This window comes from Glycine max, chromosome 17 (assembly GCF_000004515.6).
Source record: "Glycine max cultivar Williams 82 chromosome 17, Glycine_max_v4.0, whole genome shotgun sequence".
Lineage (NCBI taxonomy): Eukaryota > Viridiplantae > Streptophyta > Magnoliopsida > Fabales > Fabaceae > Glycine > Glycine max.
The window spans coordinates 16,602,568-16,621,352 of record NC_038253.2 but is presented as its reverse complement, the minus strand read 5'-3'; the positions used below and the strand labels follow the sequence as shown (position 1 = coordinate 16,621,352).

The following is an 18,785-nucleotide window of genomic DNA, read 5'->3' as shown; positions in this document are numbered from 1 at the left end:
TGTATTGAGTTGTGAGCTATGAATTATGCAATCACACAATTGTAAGACCCTTTAAGGGCGACGAGTATTGTGATGGGATCCACTGTGGGAACCTGACGAGTTAAAATGATTTTGAAAACAATTGAGTAGTTGTGTGTATTGCATGGTTCATAGGTAAAGTGTATGTGATTCATGAAGTGTGATGACATGTTAAATTGAGATTATACCATTGTGATTGAGATCGAGTGTATGTGATAAATTGAGTATGTACGTGTTAAATTGACGTGTTTGCATTGAGTTATGAACTATGAATTGTACAATCACATGACTTTAAGACCCTTTAAGGGCGGTGAGTTAATTATAAGACCCTTAAAGCGCGGTGAGTTAATTATAAGACCCTTTAAGGGTGGTGAGTTAATTATAAGACCCTTTAAGGGCAACGAGTTAAAACTATTTTGAGAACAATTGAGGAGTCGTGTGTTTTGTACAGTTCATAGATAGAGTCAGGAGGGAGAGGCCCTTACGAACTCTTCGGAGTGTAGGCCTTGGGGGTCACCCAGTTTGAATGCTCCTTTAATCCTATGTTGATCCCATATGGTTGGAGCATTCTCGCAAAACACTATGACCCTGATTGATCTCCCTATGATATTACCTAGTGAGAGTGACTTGACTTGCCAGTGTGTGGTTTGTCTTGTCATGTATTCCTAGGCACTTGACGAGGTTTTTCACTGACATGGTACCACACTGCATATAGGATTGAGTCTTAGTGTATCTGTTGCATAATGCTTGTGTATTGTTCTATATTGATTGATTTGATGATATTATGTTTTGACTATTGAGTATGCAAATGTTGTGAAAACGAATGAGACGTGTGGTGAAATAACGTGAGTTATGCTCAAGTAAATTGTATTTTGTTATATGATATTTATACCTATATGTTGTCTTATTTTTCTCTAATAGTTAGGAATGTGATAACTCACTCCCTCTATTGTTTGTGTTTTGATCCTGTTATGATCTTGAACTATGTGTTCGGGGGAGCAGATGACTAGGTGAATTACTTTAAGGAACCTTGTGCTGAAAGACGTTGGGACAGAATGCTCTGATATGATGTGACATTAGGGTATAAGTTGCTATATTAATTGTATGAGGTCTTGGACAACCTTGTTTTTGTAGAAGCAAAGCTTCATGATGAATCAAGATTGATTCAAAGATGTTTTGATGATATCAAAGATGATGACAATGGTGATGAGAAAAAGCTCAAAGGTCAATCAAAGAATGAGTTCAAGATTCAAGAGGAAAGTTGAAGAACACTTCAAGATTCAAGAGGAAAGTTGATTTCAAGGATCAAGAATCAAGATTCAAGGATCAAGCTTCCAAGAATCAAGATTCAAGGATCAAGCTTCCAAGAATCAAGATCAAGATTCAAGACTCAAGATTCAAGAATCAAGAGAAGACTTAATCAAGATAAGTATGAAAAGTTTTTTTCAAAAACTGAGTAGCACATGGATTTTTCTCAAAACATGATTACCAAAGAGTTTTTACTCTCTGGTAATCGATTACCAGATTGTTGTAATCGATTACCAGTAGCAAAATGAATTTGAAAAAGTTTTCAAATGAATTTACAATGTTCCAATTGATTTCAAAAAAAGTTGTAATCGATTACAATGTTTTGGTAATCGATTACCAGTGCCTTTGAATGTTGAAATTCAAATTCAAATGTGAAGAGTCACATCCTTTCACATAAAAGCTTTGTGTAATCGATTACACTAATTTGGTAATCGATTACCAGTGATTGTTTATGAGTAAATCAAAAGATGTAACTCTTCAAATGATTTTTGACTTTTTCAAATTGGTTTTAAGTTTTTCTAAAAGTCATAACTCTTCTAAATGCTTCTCTTGACCATACATGAAGAGTCTATAAAAGCAAGGCTTTTTTTTGCATTTAAAAAATCTATCTATCAATCCAATCAATCTATTACAATCCTTTACAAGCCTTGAATCTCTTTGAACTTCTTCTTCTTCTTTGTGCCAAAAGATTTCCAAAGTTTTCTGGTTTTCTAAACCTTGAAAACTTGTGCTATTCATTCTTTTCATCTCTTCTCCCTTTGCCAAAACGAATTCGCCAAGGACTAACCGCTTGAATTCTTTTCGTGTCTCTCTTCTCCCTTTTCCAAAAGAACAAAGGACTAACCGCCTGAATTCTTTTGTGTCTCCCTTCTTCCTTGTCAAAGAATTCAAAATGACACAGTCTGAGAATTCTTTTGATTCTTCCCTTTCCCTTATACAAAAGTCTTCAAAGGACTAACCGCCTGAGAATTCTTTTGTATCCCCATTCACAAAGTATCAAAGGTATAACCGCCTGAGATCTTTGTCTTAACACATTGGAGGGTACATCCTTTGTGGTACAAGTAGAGGGTACATCTACTTGGGTTGTTGACTGAGAACAAGAGAGGGTACATCTCTTGTGGATCAGTTCTAGTGGAGGGTACATCCACTAGGTTCAAAGAGAACAAGGGAGGGTACATCCACTAGGTTCAAAGAGAACAAGGGAGGGTACATCCCTTGTGGATCTTTGCTTGTAAAAGGATTTTTACAAGGTTGAAAGAAATCTCAAGGACCGCAGGTCGCTTGGGGACTGGATGTAGGCACGGGTTGTCGCCGAACCAGTATAAAAACTCTTGTGTGTTTGTCTCCTTCTTCTCTACTCTTTTACTTTCCGCTGTGCATTTTAATTTATGCTTTTACTTTTGGTTAAGTTTCTCTTCTACTCCTTATTCCCTTAACAACATAAGTAAAAGCCTTAGAAGAGTAAATTTTTAATTAGTAAAGGTTTAGGAATAATTAATTCAACCCCCTTCTTAATTATTCTGAGGCCACTTGATCCAACGGTTTTGAGCCAAAATAATTTATTAATTATTTGAACAAGTTTTATTATGGGTTAGAAAAGTGAATGTGAGCCTTTTACCCTTTTGAAAGGCTTGTATTTAAATGTATTTTAAAAACTTTTAATTAAATTTGATCTTTTATTTATTTTATTTATTTATATATATGTCAGGGTAGAGGGTGTCACAATTTCTACATAATGTTGCAAATATAATGTTGTGACTGAAAGAATCCTTTACAAGTGATAGTAATTTCCACGCCTAAAATTGACCTTGGATGTCCAAGATCTTCTAGACAAAACTTAGTGCTTGTTTAAAGTGGTAAAGAAAAGTAGAATTATTCCGTGTCTTTAGATCATTTTGATAAATATGTAGATTTAAGAGTGGAGTTTGTGAAGCCACAAGTCATAACCAAGAAGAAAATGCAAGTTCATGAAACTAATGCAATTCTTCTAAGAGAGAAATTCAATGTAGTATTTCAATAGTTTCAGATTGAATGAATGGACTAAAGGTGTTTTGGAAGCCAATGCTAAAGTGTTAAAGGATGTCCTACATAAACAATAGTAGTATTTATGTAAGTTGCTGCATTTGGTAGAAGCTCTTCGATCTGATAGATAGCAAGAGTGTTTTTATTCCTTAGATAAATACATAAACAATAGTACTAGTTTTGTTCAGTGGGAGAAGAGCAACAACAACAGGAAGGCAACAACACAAGTAGGAGGATACTTTGGTAAAGTCATACTTTCACAATTCCATTTTTCTCATTTATTCTCATTTTAGAGCAGAATTTGTACTCGGTGGGTCCTATTTTTTTTTTCTTAATTTTTACTAAAATATTTAACTCATGTTGTACACTGTACAACATCAATCATTCAAGCTGGAACTTGTTACATTAGTTGGAACCAAAAAATTCCGATTTCCAACTATATATTTCTGATTCTGCTGCATGTTATGGCTAGTTTCCGTTCTTTCTGTTAACGTAGAAATTGTTTCAGCTTTTTGGTTCTAAAAGGTTCACTTCTCTTGGTTTTTATTCTTCTAAAGCATAGTTTTCCTCTTACACCACTTCTCTTCAACGCTTGATATAGTTTTTTTGTTGTTAACTTGTCATTTTCCTAGCTTAACTTATGTTGAAGTAAAAAATTTCAAAGTTGACTCTTTATTTTCTCTGCTGAAGTATTTCTTGTGTTTGGCTGACTCTGAATACAAAAATCCATTAAAAAAATGTCATCATCTTCTTCACAAACTCAGTTCACACACAACAACTGAACAAGAAGAAAAAAAATGAAATTTCACTAAGAGGTTACACTTTGGAGAGCACAATCTTGTGTGTTACTAAGTTGAATCTATAATGCATTTTCTAAAGGTTTTTTCTGTTTACAGTGATTACTAATTAGTAGAAGGGTGTTTAAAGTCTTCAATGAAGAAAATGGCAGAGGATATTGACTTGAATGGAGATCCTAACAACAAGAAAGACTCAAACAACAGCGAGGCCAAAGATGAAACTGCAAAAACAGTGCCCTTATAGAACCTTTTTCTCATTTGATGATCCTTTGGATCATTTTTTGATGTTTATGGGGTTTGTTGGTGCTATTAGGAATGGAATCTCCATGGCCTTAATGTCTTTGGAAATATGATGAATTCATTTGGAGGAACCAAAATCTCCAACGAAGTTGTTCATGAAGCTTCTAAGGTAATTCCTCACTAATCCCTTTTACAAATACTAATTCATATTGGTGAAATGTCCAAGGTGAAATTGTTGAAGCTTGATAAGTGTAGCATCTGTTTACTATCGGTATAGTATATTGGTAAGTTAACACTTTACTATAAATAACTGTGTTCAGGTGTCTCTGAAATTTGTATACTTGGCCGTGGATACCTTTTTTGTGTCACTTTTGCCCAAGTATCAAGGCTGACATGTTGGATGATCACGGGGGACAGACAAGCTGCAAGAATTAGAGGCTTATACCTTCAAAATATTTTGAGGCAACATGCCAACTTATTTGATAAAGAAACTAGAATTGGAGAGGTTGTTGGAAAGATGTCAGGTTACATTGTTCTTATTGAAGATGCCATGGGTGAGAACATATTAACGAAACACCACATGAGTCTTAAGTCATTATTATCTTGTTTAAGCTAAATTTTGTTTCTTGATTGTTTTCCCCCCTTTCATATCAGGTGGCACAGTTCATACAGTTGATGACAACTTTCGTCGGAGATTTTGTAATATCATTCATCAGGAGATGGCTTCTAACTCTTGTCATGCTATCTAGTATTCCACCTCTTGTTTTATGTGGTTCTATGTTAGGCCTGATTATTATGAAAACATCATCTAGGGGACAAGAAGCTTATTGTATAGCAGCAAGTGTAGTAGAGCATACAATAGGTTCTATCAGAACTGTATGCACCCTAACAAAAAAAAGAACTACTGACTTTTTTCGTTATCATATTGCTGAAGAATATATAAATGACTTCCAATTATCCAATTCATGTTGCATCATTCACTGGGGAGAAGCAAGATACAGATAAATCTTAATTAGTCCATAATCAAACATTACAAGGTTGGAGTGCAAGAAGCACTAGCTACTGGTTTGGGCTTTGGTTCTCTTTTTTTAGTTTTTAACTGCAGTTATAGTTGGGCTACATGGTTTGGTGCAAAAATGGTAATAGAGGAAGGATACACAGGAGGAGAGGTTGTGACAATAATTATGGCTATATTGAATGGCTCCTTGGAAGTTGTGTGTGTTCCTCTTTCTTAGTGTGAGCCTATAATTTCTAAAATTGAATCCCTCCCCCTATCTGAAAACTCAGAAGATATGAAAAGAGTATCATCCTACCTAACTAGATTTCCAATGTCAGGTCTCTTGGGCAGGCATCTCCAAGCTTCACTGCTTTTGCTGCTGGACAAGCTGCAGCCTTTAAGATGTTTGAAACAATTAAAAGGAAGGCAGAGATTGATGCTTATGACATTACTAGTCGACAGCTTGATGACATTTGTGGAGATATAGAGGTTAGGGTGGTTTGCTTTAGTTATCCTACTAGACTTGATGAACTGATATTCAATGGATTTTCTCTTTCAATACCAAGCGGCACTACTACAACTTTGGTAGGAGAAAGTGGGAGTGGGAAATCCACAGTTGTTAGTTTGGTAGACAGATTTTATGATGGTGCAATTGTTGAAGAGAATATTGCCTATGGAAAGGATGGTGCATTTGTTGAAGAAATCAAAGATGGGGCCGAACTAGCTAATCTTTCCAAAATTATAGATAAACTTCCTCAGGTCTACCCTCAAATCTCAATTTAAGTGTAAAAAATGCAATGTGAATTACTGGTTAACTGTTTGAAATTTTTTGTACCTTTGTGTGTGTGTGTGTGTGTGTGTGTGTTATAAATATAAAAATTGTTATGTCTTGCTGATGCAATCCTACCCTGCAAGGGCATTGGATAGAAAACTCCAAGTAGATTGGGTCAGAGATGCAAGAGAAGGCCCTAGGGTTCTTATGAGCCTTAGGGTAGATTTCGGGCCCATGGGCTAAGTACGAGCCCACTTATCTTTGTAAATATTAGATTAAGGTTTCATTATTTTTGGGCCTTGTATAAATCTGAAGTTTAATATTCAAATCATCAAAGTTCCAAAAAAATGCACACACATGACCTCTATTTATAGCCTAAGTGTCACACAAAATTGGAGGGAAATTCAAATTTCACTTGAATTTGAAATTGAATTTGGGGAGCCAAACTTTGGAGTCAAAATTTCACTAATTATGATTAGTGAATTTTAGTTATGGTTCAGCCCACTAATCCAAGATCAATTCCAAGATTCTCCACTAAGTGTGCTTAGGTGTCATGAGGCATGAAAAGCATGAAGGACATGCACAAAGTGTGACTATATGATGTGGCAATGGGGTGTAGTAAGCAAATGCTCACCTCCCCCTCTAAAATTTAATTGGATTGGGCTTCTACCAATTCAATTAAATTTATTTCCAACCACACACATCAAATATCCACTTAGTGCATGTGAAATTACAAAACTACCCCGAATACAAAAACTAGTCTAGGTGCCCTAAAATATAAGGGCTGAAAAATCTTATATTTCTAGGGTACCCTACCTACAATATGGAGCCCTAAATATAAGGACCAAATATAATGACATCCTAGTCTAATATGTACAAAGATAATTTGACCCAACCTTGGCCCATGGGCTCAGAAATCTACCCTAAGGTTCATGAGAAACCTAGGGACTTCTTCAGCAGCTCTAGCCCAATCTTCTTGGAGCCTCTTGCTCATGGTTCTAGTGACTGGTCCCTTCCTAGGGAGGATTGCATCACAGGATGTTAAGATGGCCTTTGGTAATCGATTACCAAGGGTGTGTAATCGATTACAGGGCTCAAAGATGGAGATAGGTTGTTAAGATGGCCTCTGGTAATCGATTATCAATTGTATGTAATCGATTACACAGAGTAACAGGGCACTGGTAATCGATTACCAGTTGGGTGTAATCGATTACACAGGGAGATAGGGCACTGGTAATCGATTACCATTTACACAGTGTAATTTGTTGGTTTCCATGTGTAGAAGCTGTGTAATTCGAGTTTGGGCACTGGTAATCGATTACATACTTTGGTAACTGATTACCAGAGAAGAAATCCCTTGAGACATACCTTTTGATTATATGTAGCGTTTATGGGACGCATTGTATTGTTACCTGTAGTTAGATTTCTTATGAAAGAGTCTACCCTCTTTCTTTTATTTCCTGTAGATCGCGATGGCAGCACAGTTAATCCATGATCGCGTGGTGATGGAGTGCCTAGAGGGAGTTTGGGAGACCCTCGAAGGCAATGAGAGGTGCCGATTCCATGGCACAATTCGACTCACTGCTACTTCATTGGTACATCCGGAGGAACCCGCACGCACGCTTCAGCAGCCTGTGGAGTGGATACTACCTACACCTACTCCATATCGACTATTGGAGCTAGTCCAAGTGATAGACGTGTCATCCTCCGAAGAGGATCCTGAAGAGGACCCAGAGGAGTTACCTCCTAAGCCTGTTGTGGATGCTCTTGACTTTCCAGAGGATGATGAGGACCCACTCTCTTATGTGGATTCTCTAGAGGATATCATGTCAGCATCTGAGGTAGACTCTACAGAGGAGAGCGGCCCTGGAGGGACAACGAATAGTGAAGACTCTTCATCATAGCAGACGGCTCCTTAGACTAGGTTTACATACTTTTTGTGGGTGGGTGTATCTAGTACAGACTGTTAGGTTTACTCTTTTGATTTTTGGGTGGGTAGACCTATTGTATAGAAATTTTGATGATTGTATATATGTGGCTGAAGCCACCACAGTTGATACCTTTGCTCTGGATGTCACTATGTATTTTGGACAGTTTTAGATGTTGAATGTAATTATGTTTAATCTTGTTATTTAAAAAGGAAGTGTTAACAAACTTTATTGAAAAGAGTTTATTGACCGCGTTTTATTATTTTTCACGGGATGACTGAAAATGATGGCTGGTATATTTTCTTTTTGAAAGAGCAAAATAGTTTAGAGGTTATGAGTGATCAGAAAGAAATGACTCCGGATAGAGTTGTGAACTAGCCATTCAGGACTCTATAGTGATAATTTTCCTTCTGAATTTAATTACCGTGAAAAGAGAGAGAAAAGAAAAGAAAAGAAAAGAAAATTTCCATGGTTTTTGCTATTTAATTTATTACTATTAAACCAATCATTATTTAGGGACGCCACAATTGGTGGTATCAGAGCTAAAGTTGGATTCTAGTGAACCTGTCCATGGTCTTACTGTGTGAATGCTGTGTATCTCTGAAACTTGGAAGTAGGTTTCGGGGAGTGACGTTTAGTCACAAATTGTATGTAATTCTACTTTCTTGTCTTAAGCAGGAATGTGCAATTGACTTAGTAGAATTGTTGTGTGTACATATATATATAGAGAGGGATATTGTTGTAACTCTTATGGCCTATATGGTACACTCTCTCAGTAGAATTTCTTGGATACTAATAGCTTCCCTACGGGTTAGGTATGGCAGGACGTGGTAGGGATCAGAACCGTGATGTCCTAGACCGCATCACAGCTGTGCTGGAAACTCTAGAGTAGGAACATGATGTGGAACTGGCAGAATATCGGGGACTCATGGCTTTCCGTAAGAACCACCCGCCAAAGTTCAGTGGGGACTATGATCTGAAAGGTGCTAGGTTGTGGTTAGCTAAGACTGAGAAGATTTTTTAGGCGATGGGTTGTCTCGAGGAGCATAAGGTCCCTTATGCGACGTTCATGCTCCAAGGAGAAGCTGAGAACTGGTGGAAGTTCGTGAGACCTACATTTGTTGCACCAGGAGGCGTGATTCCTTGGAATGCCTTCAAGGAAAAATTCCTAGAAAACTGTTTTCCACGAGATCTCAGGAAGCGAAAGGCGAGGGAATTTCTGGATTTGAAGCAGGGAAACATGTTCGTTGGAGAATACACGGCAAAATTTAATGAACTTCTACAGTATTGGCCTCAATACCAAGATGCTCGAAACGAAGAAGACTTATGTGCTCAGTTTGAGAATGGGCTTCGACTGGAGATTCAACAGGCAGTTAGCTACATGCAGATCACAGATTTCAATCAACTAGTGACAAAGTGTAGAATATTTGAGGACAAGATGAAGGAGAGGCTGATCGAGGCCGTACCCGAATCAAATAAACATGAAAATGCAGTAACTAGGAAGTTATCCTAGGTCGTTTCCCAACGAGCAATGATAAACCAAATGTTCATAATACACTTGCAGTAACAGTAACGATTGGGAGGGGGGGTTTGTTTGTTTTGTGGTTTAAAGGACAGAACATGTAAACTGGAATACGAAACTACTAATATTAAAAATGGGTTGTTTCCTCTGATTCAGAAGCCATTCTCTTATCCTGGGTTATGGAGAATTCGTCCCTAACAGTTAACCCCTTAATCCAACCCTATTTCAATTTACTAAGAGAAAATCAACTTAGGGTTGTCAATACATGATTAGGCAACACATACACCAGTTAGCCCTTCGTCCATTAAGCATGAACGCAAGTTAGGCTCAGAGGCAATTAATCGAACACGAAGCGTGCACTGATTAATGTTCACGAATTTGGGTTAACTGGTGAAGGGGAAACTGCCAGGAAGCCACATTATAAACGAAACCTCAAAGAGAGTTGGGCTTCGTCCTCAAAAGGAAACAACACCAGAAAATCTAGCCTTCCATAGATTCAAATAGAAAACGCAAATGAAACTAAAAGCAGAAACGTAAATGAAAGTAGAAGAAGAAACAAGAAAGAAATTTTTATTAGAAGCAGAAAATGGAAAATTGCATTAAGAACCAAACAGTAGCATTCAAGCAGAAAAATGTAAAACCTAAACAAAGCTTTGAATAATGAATAACATAATAGAATGCGTTGCACGAATCCCAAGGCTGCTATTTAAAAAGAGTCACTCAAAGTCACTGGGCCCAATTACAATACTCTGGCCCAAAACGAAATAAACACTGAACCACATAAAATAAAATTGTGAAATTTCCTAATTAGAAATTAACTAAGGTAAGCGCTGCTTTATTTGCCCTCTTCAAGTCCACAACCAAAATCCGGATTAAGCCCAATGTTTCATTAATTCCTGAAATTAGATTAAAAACATCAAATTAGCTAAATGAGCCCAAATAATAAAATTGCCTAATTAATTGACAATTAAAACCAATCAGTAATTAAAATGGTGCAAACAGGGTTTAGAAAATAGAAGAGAATGATGGCACATCAAAACCCCCCATACTTAGCCCTTTTGCACTCCTGGGCAAAATGAAACAAAGAACAAAGTCCAAGGATATCAAAGAGAGACAAACGAAAACATTCACATATTTCTCAATGAACATTAAGGAATGAAAGGAATGGGCACATCTAACATAAGGAGATCCGAAAAGTCAAGACATTCATGAAAATCATCCAAGCAACCCAATCATGGCAAAATAGTTAATCAACTCAAGAATGAAAAGTGATAAAGCCTCACAAGATATACACTCTATCTCTCAAGTGTCTAGGCTACTATTTACCCTCAAAGCACCCATGAAAACAAACACCACATAAACTTGGCAAGATTCTAAAATTGACAATCAACCCATAAACACAAGCACATGAGGATCAAGAGGTCTTTTAAGGTTGTAATGGGGCCATGGACAAGGTATGGAAAAATATGGAATAAGTGGCTGAATCCCAAAGGAATAGAGGAGCAATAGGGAATAAGTGCATATTAAGAAAAAAATAAGAAAATAAAAAGAAGTAAAGATAAAATTTAAACATAAAGAGTAGAACCAAGAGTCTCATCATTCTTTTGTCATTTAAGATCTTATTCACTCAACTTTATTGCTTTTCTTTTTCTTTTTCGATTTTTTTTTTACTTACGTAGCCTTTGAGAAACAACATCTCATTCAGCATGTCCAACATTTAACCAATATACAATGTACATCAAGTATGACCCAAAATACATCATGAAGCATAGCCAACAAAACATGTTATCCAATGAAACAAAACCCCCCACACTTATTCCCAAAACAATTCCAAAGCTCCAAAATTCCTTAAGCATATGGTGATATCATGGTTTTTCATTTAAGGCTTGTAGTGAGCTTCAAAACAAGGAAAGGGAAACAAGGCTCAAAAAGGCTATCAAACGAATTAATTCAAGGTAAGTCCATTTGGCTAGAAGCTTATGAGAACAAAATTGCCTCAATCATTTCCAAATATGCATGTGAATTAGGAAGCATCAACAAGAATCAAGCCAAGGCTATTGTGCAAGCAATCAATGAGCTTTCAAATTGAGCTTATGATGATGATGATGGATGGCTCAAATTCTCACAAAGGTAAACTCATCACTTTCAAATTGAGCTTTCAAAACTATCATGGCATGTAGAGGAGAATCAAGGATTTCAAGTCACAAAATATCAAGAACTTTTATTTTCAAAACAATTACCCATTTCTTGAACATATCCTATAATTCAAAGAAAAACATGCAAAGTCGTACATACACACAGAATTGACCCAAAATATTAAACTAGAAATCCGACGAAACTAACAACATTAACAAATTAACACAACTAACAAGTTAACAAAACCAACAAAACTAGCAAAACCAAAGAACACTCCCCCCCCATACTTAAACAACACATTGTCCTCAATGTAACGCAATTAAAAGATTAAAAACAATTAAATCATCAAATAGAATCGGACAAGTGTAATAAAAGCAAAGAAGAAGATAGGAAAAGAAAAACTCCTAAGTCATGGTGGAGGAAGAGTAGGGTGGAGTAAGGAAGTGTCTTCCACCACTACGTCCACTAAAGAAGGGTTTGTGAGGAATGACCAAGAAAAGATCGCACCTCTCGCACATAAGAGGGGTAAAGCAATTGTGAAATAACAGAAATTTTTGCAGGATCTACTTCAATACCCTTATTGGAAATAATGTGACCTAAAACTATACCTTGCTCAACCATAAAATGACATTTTTCAAAATTTAGAACAAGGTTAGTTTCAATGCATCTATTCAAAACTTTTTCCAAATTATCCAAACAACCATCAAAAGAGGATCCATACACAGTGAAATCATCCATAAACACCTCTATGCAATTTTCTAAGAAATCACTGAAAATACTAATCATGCACCGCTGGAAGGTACTAGGGGCATTGCACAGGCCGAAAGGCATCCTCCTATAGGCAAAAGTGCCGAAGGGGCAGGTGAATGTGGTCTTTTCCTGATCCTCAGGAGCAATAGTAATTTGCATATAACCAGAAAAACCATCAAGGAAACAGTAGTGAGATTTACCTGCCAGGCGTTCAAGCATCTGGTCAATGAATGGCAGGGGAAAATGGTCCTTTTTGGTAACCTGGTTCAGCCTCCTATAGTCAATGCAGACTCTCCAACTGTTCTGCACCCGAGTAGGAATCAGCTCCTCCTTCTCATTTTTGATCACTATGAGGCCGGTCTTCTTCGGGACTACCTGGATGAGACTCACCCATTGGCTGTCGGAGATAGGATAAATGATTCCAGCTTGCAAAAGCTTGGTTATCTCCTTCTTCACTACATCAAGAATCACCGGGTTGAGTCTTCTCTGTGGCTGTCTTACTGGTTTAGCTCCATCCTCTAAATTTATTTGATGCATACATGTGGATGGGTAATACCAGGAATGTCCTCCAGGGTCCAGCCTATAGCCTTCTTATTCTTCTTGAGAACAAACAACAACTTCTCCTCTTGTGCATCAGCAAGGGAGGCAGATATAATCACTGGAAAACTTTTGCTATCATCCAAGTAAGCGTATTTTAAATTTGATGGCAGAGGCTTCAATTCTGGTGTGGTCGGCTGGATAGTGGTAGAAGGAGATGGTTTCTCAGCCTGTACCTCATAAAGAAAATCAGAGGTTTGTGTACTTCCTGAAACATGGTTAGTCCTATCTGACTCTATAAAATCAATCTCAAGAGGTAAAACACCACCACCAGACATGCAATCAATATCACCTTCAGATTCACTCTCAGCATCAAATTCAGACATATGATCAAGTACAATTTCAGACTCAATGCATGAAGAGTGAGAGGCATGCAGATTAGAGTAAAGATCAATCATGTATTCATCAACAACATCGTCAATTATTTCAGCACGAAATACAGAAAGATCTTCAGATGGGTATTTCATAGCATCCAGAATATTAAAATGAATAGTTATATCACCAAACTCCATGGATAGTGTGCCTGCATATACATCTATCTTAGTTCTAGCAGTTTTCATAAAGGGTCTGCCTAGAATGATGGGAACTGATCCTTGAGAAAACCCATCCTCCATATTCAAAATATAAAAATCAACAGGGAAAATCAGTTCACCAACTCTAACTAAGACATCTTCTATGAAACCAACAGGATAGGCAACACTTCTATTAGCTAAATGAATTACCACATCAGTTGACTGCAAGGGACCTAGAGATAGAGAATTAAAAATAGACAGAGGCATAACACTAACAGAAGCTCCTAAATCTAGCATGGCATTGTCAAACTTACTATTCCATATAATACAAGGTATGCTGAATGTACCTGGATCTTTACATTTTTCAGAAATTTGGGGAACAGATTTACCAATCAATGCGGAGACATTTCTTCCCAAGCTAATTCGTTCACTTCCTTTAAGCTTCCGCTTATTAGTGCACAACTTCTTCAAGAATTTAGCATATCTTGGAATTTTCTTTATTGCATCCAGTAGAGGTATGTTCACCTCTACTTTTCTAAATGTTTCCAAGATCTCTTTATCTGCCTCTTCCATTTTTTTGTTGGAAACTGCTCTTGGAGGGAATGGAAAAGGAGGGATGTGCTGCTTCTGCAAATCAGAATTACCAGTGGAAGATTCACCTGCACATAAATTGTTAGGTAAATTTTTGTCATCACCTTTTTCTGGAGTAGAGTGAAGTTTAGCAGGTTCATTTGCAGATGAGGAAGGTGCTACGGGTTGAGGTCCTTGACACTGCTTTCCCGACCTCAATGAAATGGCACTAACATTTTTGGGATTTTGGACAGATTGAGAAGGCAGCTTGTCAGAATTCTGGGACTGTTGTTGATTTAATTGTGTAGCCAATTGTCCCATCTAATTGGTTAAGCTCTGAATGGAGGGTCTGGTCTCTTGTTGAAACTGCATGTTCTGCATGGTCATTTGCCTCACAAGTTCTTTGAGGGAAGGTTGCGGAGGAGCCTCAACTGTTGGTTGTTTCTGGGGCTGTTGCTGTTGTTGGATTGGTGGAGGAATGTATGGTCTGCTTGGGCCAACAACATTTTGGAAGGAAGGAGCAGGCTGCTGTTGTTGTTGCTGAGGGTTAGACCATCTGAGATTAGGGTGATTCCTCCATCCAGGGTTGTATCTGTTGCTGGAGAGGTCATAATTGTTCTGTTGTGGTTGATTTTGTTGCTGAGGTTGAGGAGGTCTATTGTAAATGTTTGCAGCATAAGCTTCGGGCTGCTCAATTGCTCCAGGTTGCTGCATGGAAGGGCAAAGGTCTGTATGGTGGTCATCAGAGGAGCACAAACCACAGACCCTTGCGACAGGTACAGATTTCTGGTTCAAGGCTAGCTGGGTTACCAAGTTAACCAATGCATCCAGTTTGCCTTCAAGCTTCTTAGTTTCAGATGATGCAGCTGAGTTTGTAGCTACCTCATGCATTCCTCTAATGACTATAGCATCATTTCTGGCGCTAAACTGCTGGGAGTTGGAAGCCATCTTCTCAATTAAATTTCTGGCTTCAGCAGGAGTCATGTCTCCAAGGGCTCCACCACTGGCAGCATCTATCATACTTCTCTCCATATTACTGAGTCCTTCATAAAAATATTGGAGAAGCAACTGCTCTGAAATCTTATGGTGAGGGCAACTGGCAAATAGTTTTTTAAATCTCTCCCAGTATTCATACAGGCTCTCTCCACTGAGTTGTCTAATACGTGAGATATCCTTCCTGATTTAAAGGACAGAACAAGTAAATTGGAATATGAAACTACTAATATTAAAAATGGGTTGTTTCCTCTGATTCAGAAGCCATTCTCTTATCCTGGGTTATGGAGAATTCGTCCCTAACAGTTAACCACTTAATCCAACCCTATTTCAATTTACTAAGCGAAAATCAACTTAGGGTTGTCAATACGTGATTAGGCAACACATACACCAGTTAGCCCTTCGTCCATTAAGCATGAATGCAAGTTAGGCTTAGAGGAAATTAATCAAACACGAAGCGTGCACTGATTAATGTTCACGAATTTGGGTTTACTGGTGAAGGTGAAACTGCCAGGAAGCCACATTATAAACGAAACCTCAAAGAGAGTTGGGCTTCGTCCTCAAAAGGAAACAACACTAGAAAATCTAGCCTTCCATAGATTCAAACAGAAAACACAAATGAAACTAAAAGCAGAAACGTAAATGAAGCAGAAACGTAAATGACAGTAGAAGAAGAAACAAGAACGAAATTGTTATTAGAAGCAGAAAATGGAAAATTGCATTAAGAACCAAACAGTAGCATTCAAGCAGAAAAATGTAAAACCTAAACAAAGCTCTGAATAATGAATAACATAACAGAATGCCTTGCACGAATCCCAAGGCTACTATTTAAAAAGAGTCACTCAAAGTCACTGGGCCCTATTACAATACTCTGGCCCAAAACAAAATAAACACTGAACCACATAACATAAAATTGTGAAATTTCCTAATTAGAAATTAACTAAGGCAAGCACTGCTTTATTTGCCCTCTTCAAGTCCACAACCAAAATCTGGATTAAGCCCAATGTTTCATTAATTCCTGAAATTAGATTAAAAACATCAAATTAGCTAAATGAGCCCAAATAATAAAACTGCCTAATTAATTGACAATTAAAACCAATCAGTAATTAAAATGGTGCAAAAAGGGTTTAGAAAATAGAAGAAAATGATGGCACATCAGAGGCAAGCTAGATGCTTTGGAGGACCATAGAGAAGCCATCCTTTTAGAGGAAACAGTAATAAGAGGTTGAAGCCATATTCTAGCAACAAGGGGAAACAACCTATGGCTACGTCCAACATGAGCTTGTCAAAGGGGACTGGGGTACAGTGCTTTCAGTGTGGAGGACCGCATCTTAGAAGAAATTGCCCACAACTCCAGCAGACACAGGAGAATCGTTGTTATATTTGTGGCAAGGTAGGCCATTATGCTCGAGAGTGTAGGGTGACTGGGAGACCGACGGTAACTGCCAATTCCAACACAGTCAATCGTGGGTCTACTAATCCCACAAGGAGCGGTAATGTTAGCAACAACAACAACACTAGTGGTGGAAGACCAAAGGTACCCTCCCGGGTATTTGCTATGAGTGGATCAGAAGTTGTTGCCTCCGACGATTTGATACAGGGTAAGTGTCTGATTGCTGATAAACTGCTAGATGTACTCTATGATTCGGGTGCCACACATTCGTTCATATCTCATGCATGTGTGGAGAGGTTGGGATTATGTACGACGGAGTTACCATATGATATGGTGGTGTCTACTCCGACTAACGAGCCTATAACCACCTCTCGGGTGTGTTTGAAGTGTCCTATAACTGTTGAGGGTCGATCTTTTATGGCGGATTTGATTTGCCTACCTTTAGCTCATCTGGATGTGATCTTGGGGATGGATTGGTTATCTACTAACCATATCTTTCTAGATTGCAAAGAGAAGATGCTAGTATTTGGTGGAAATGTAATTCCAAATGAACCATTGAAAGAGAATGCTGCCAACAATGGAGTGGGGGATGTTTGAACCTACATGGTGTTGTTCTCCATGAATGTGGAGGAGGTCGCTGAAGTTAGCAGTATACCGGTGGTGTCAGGATTTCCAGAAGTCTTTCCTGATGACATTTGTGAATTACCACCTGAGAGAGAAGTGGAATTCATTATTGACTTGGTGCCTGGGGAAAATCCAGTGTCGATCGCGCCCTATAGGATGTCTCCGATAGAACTAGCAGAGGTGAAGGCACAGGTGCAGGACCTATTAAGTAAACAATTTGTTCGCCCAAGCGTATCACCGTGGGGAGCGCCGGTCTTACTGGTTAAAAAGAATGATGGAAGTATGAGGATGTGCGTAGACTACCGGCAGCTGAACAAAGTTACTATCAAGAACAAATATCCTCTACCGAGGATAGATGATTTGATTGATCAATTGAGGGGAGCAATAGTATTCTCGAAGATCAATTTGCGATCGGGGTATCATCAAATCTGAGTTAAGAAGGAAGATATCCCAAAGACTGCGTTTCGGACTCGGTATGGGCATTATGAGTATTTAGTCATGCCATTTGGAGTGACTAATGCTCCGGCTATCTTCATGGACTATATGAACCGTATATTTCATTATTACTTAGATTAGTTCGTGGTTATGTTCATTGATGATATCCTAGTGTATTCAAGGAATAAGGAGGAGCATGAAAAGCACTTGAGAATTGTGTTGCATATCCTAAGGGATAGGAAATTGTTCGCCAAATTGTCGAAATGTGAATTTTGGTTAGAGAAAGTGCAGTTCTTGGGGCATGTGATTTCTAAAGACGGGGTTGCGGTGGATCCGATTAAAGTAGAGTCGGTTATGGAGTGGCAACAACCTACAACTCCAACAGAAGTTTGAAGTTTCTTGGGGTTGGCCGGCTATTATAGGAAATTCATTGATGGATTTTCTAAGTTAGCGCTACCCCTAACTAAATTGACTCGTAAGAATGAGAAGTTTGTCTGGAATGAGAAATGTGATCAAAGCTTCCAAGAGTTGAAGAGGCGGTTGACAACAGCTCCAGTGTTAATTTTGCCCGACCCTAAGAGACCATTTGAAGTGTATTGCGATGCGAGCGGGCAAGGCTTGGGGTGTGTGTTAATGTAGGAGGGAAGAGTAGTGGCTTATGCTTCACGCCAATTGCATCCTCATGAAGTTAACTATCCGACCCATGACTTGGAACTAGCAGCGGTGGTCTTTGCTTTAAAGATTTGGAGAGGCACTATTAATTTGGTACTCGTTTTGAAGTTTTCAGCGATCACAAGAGCCTCAAATACTTGTTCGACCAGAAGGAACTCAATATGAGGCAACAAAGATGGATGAAGTTCCTCAAGGATTATGATTTTGGTCTTTCCTACCATCCAGGAAAGGCTAATGTAGTAGCCGACGCGCTAAGCCGGAAGTCCTTACATGTTGCGACCATGATGAGTCTGGAACAGAGATTGATAGAGGAATTTTGAGATCTGAATCTAGCAATCGAAATACGACCCAAGAGCTTATTTGTGGGAGCGTTGCATATCACCAATGAATTCGTAGATCACATCCGCAAGGCTCAAGAGGATGACCAGTTTCTGCAAGGCAAAGTGTTAGATGCAATGGGAGATAAGGATGTGGAGTTTAAGAAGGACACAACCGGGTT

General features: G+C 38.3%; 2 protein-coding genes and 1 non-coding gene across 3 annotated transcripts; all 3 read left to right on the top strand.

Moving 5' to 3' along the window:
• The first annotated feature begins 4,290 nt into the window (after window positions 1-4,290).
• LOC106796643 (ABC transporter B family member 11-like) lies at window positions 4,291-8,058 on the top strand. Its single transcript, XM_014769543.1, has 6 exons — window positions 4,291-4,377; window positions 4,459-4,554; window positions 4,706-4,764; window positions 5,491-5,601; window positions 5,721-6,141; window positions 7,834-8,058. Exons 1-6 carry the CDS (start codon window positions 4,291-4,293, stop codon window positions 8,056-8,058), a joined length of 999 nt encoding a protein of 332 aa, XP_014625029.1.
• A 1,051-nt stretch (window positions 8,059-9,109) lies between these two features.
• LOC121173870 (uncharacterized) lies at window positions 9,110-17,152 on the top strand. The gene is made up of 2 exons (XM_041011398.1): window positions 9,110-9,500; window positions 17,058-17,152. Exons 1-2 carry the CDS (start codon window positions 9,110-9,112, stop codon window positions 17,150-17,152), a joined length of 486 nt encoding a protein of 161 aa, XP_040867332.1.
• On the top strand, window positions 15,247-15,352 carry LOC113000043 (small nucleolar RNA R71). Its single transcript, XR_003265314.1, has one exon. It is a non-coding gene; the product is annotated as a small nucleolar RNA R71 (small nucleolar RNA).
• Window positions 17,153-18,785: the final 1,633 nt, after the last annotated feature.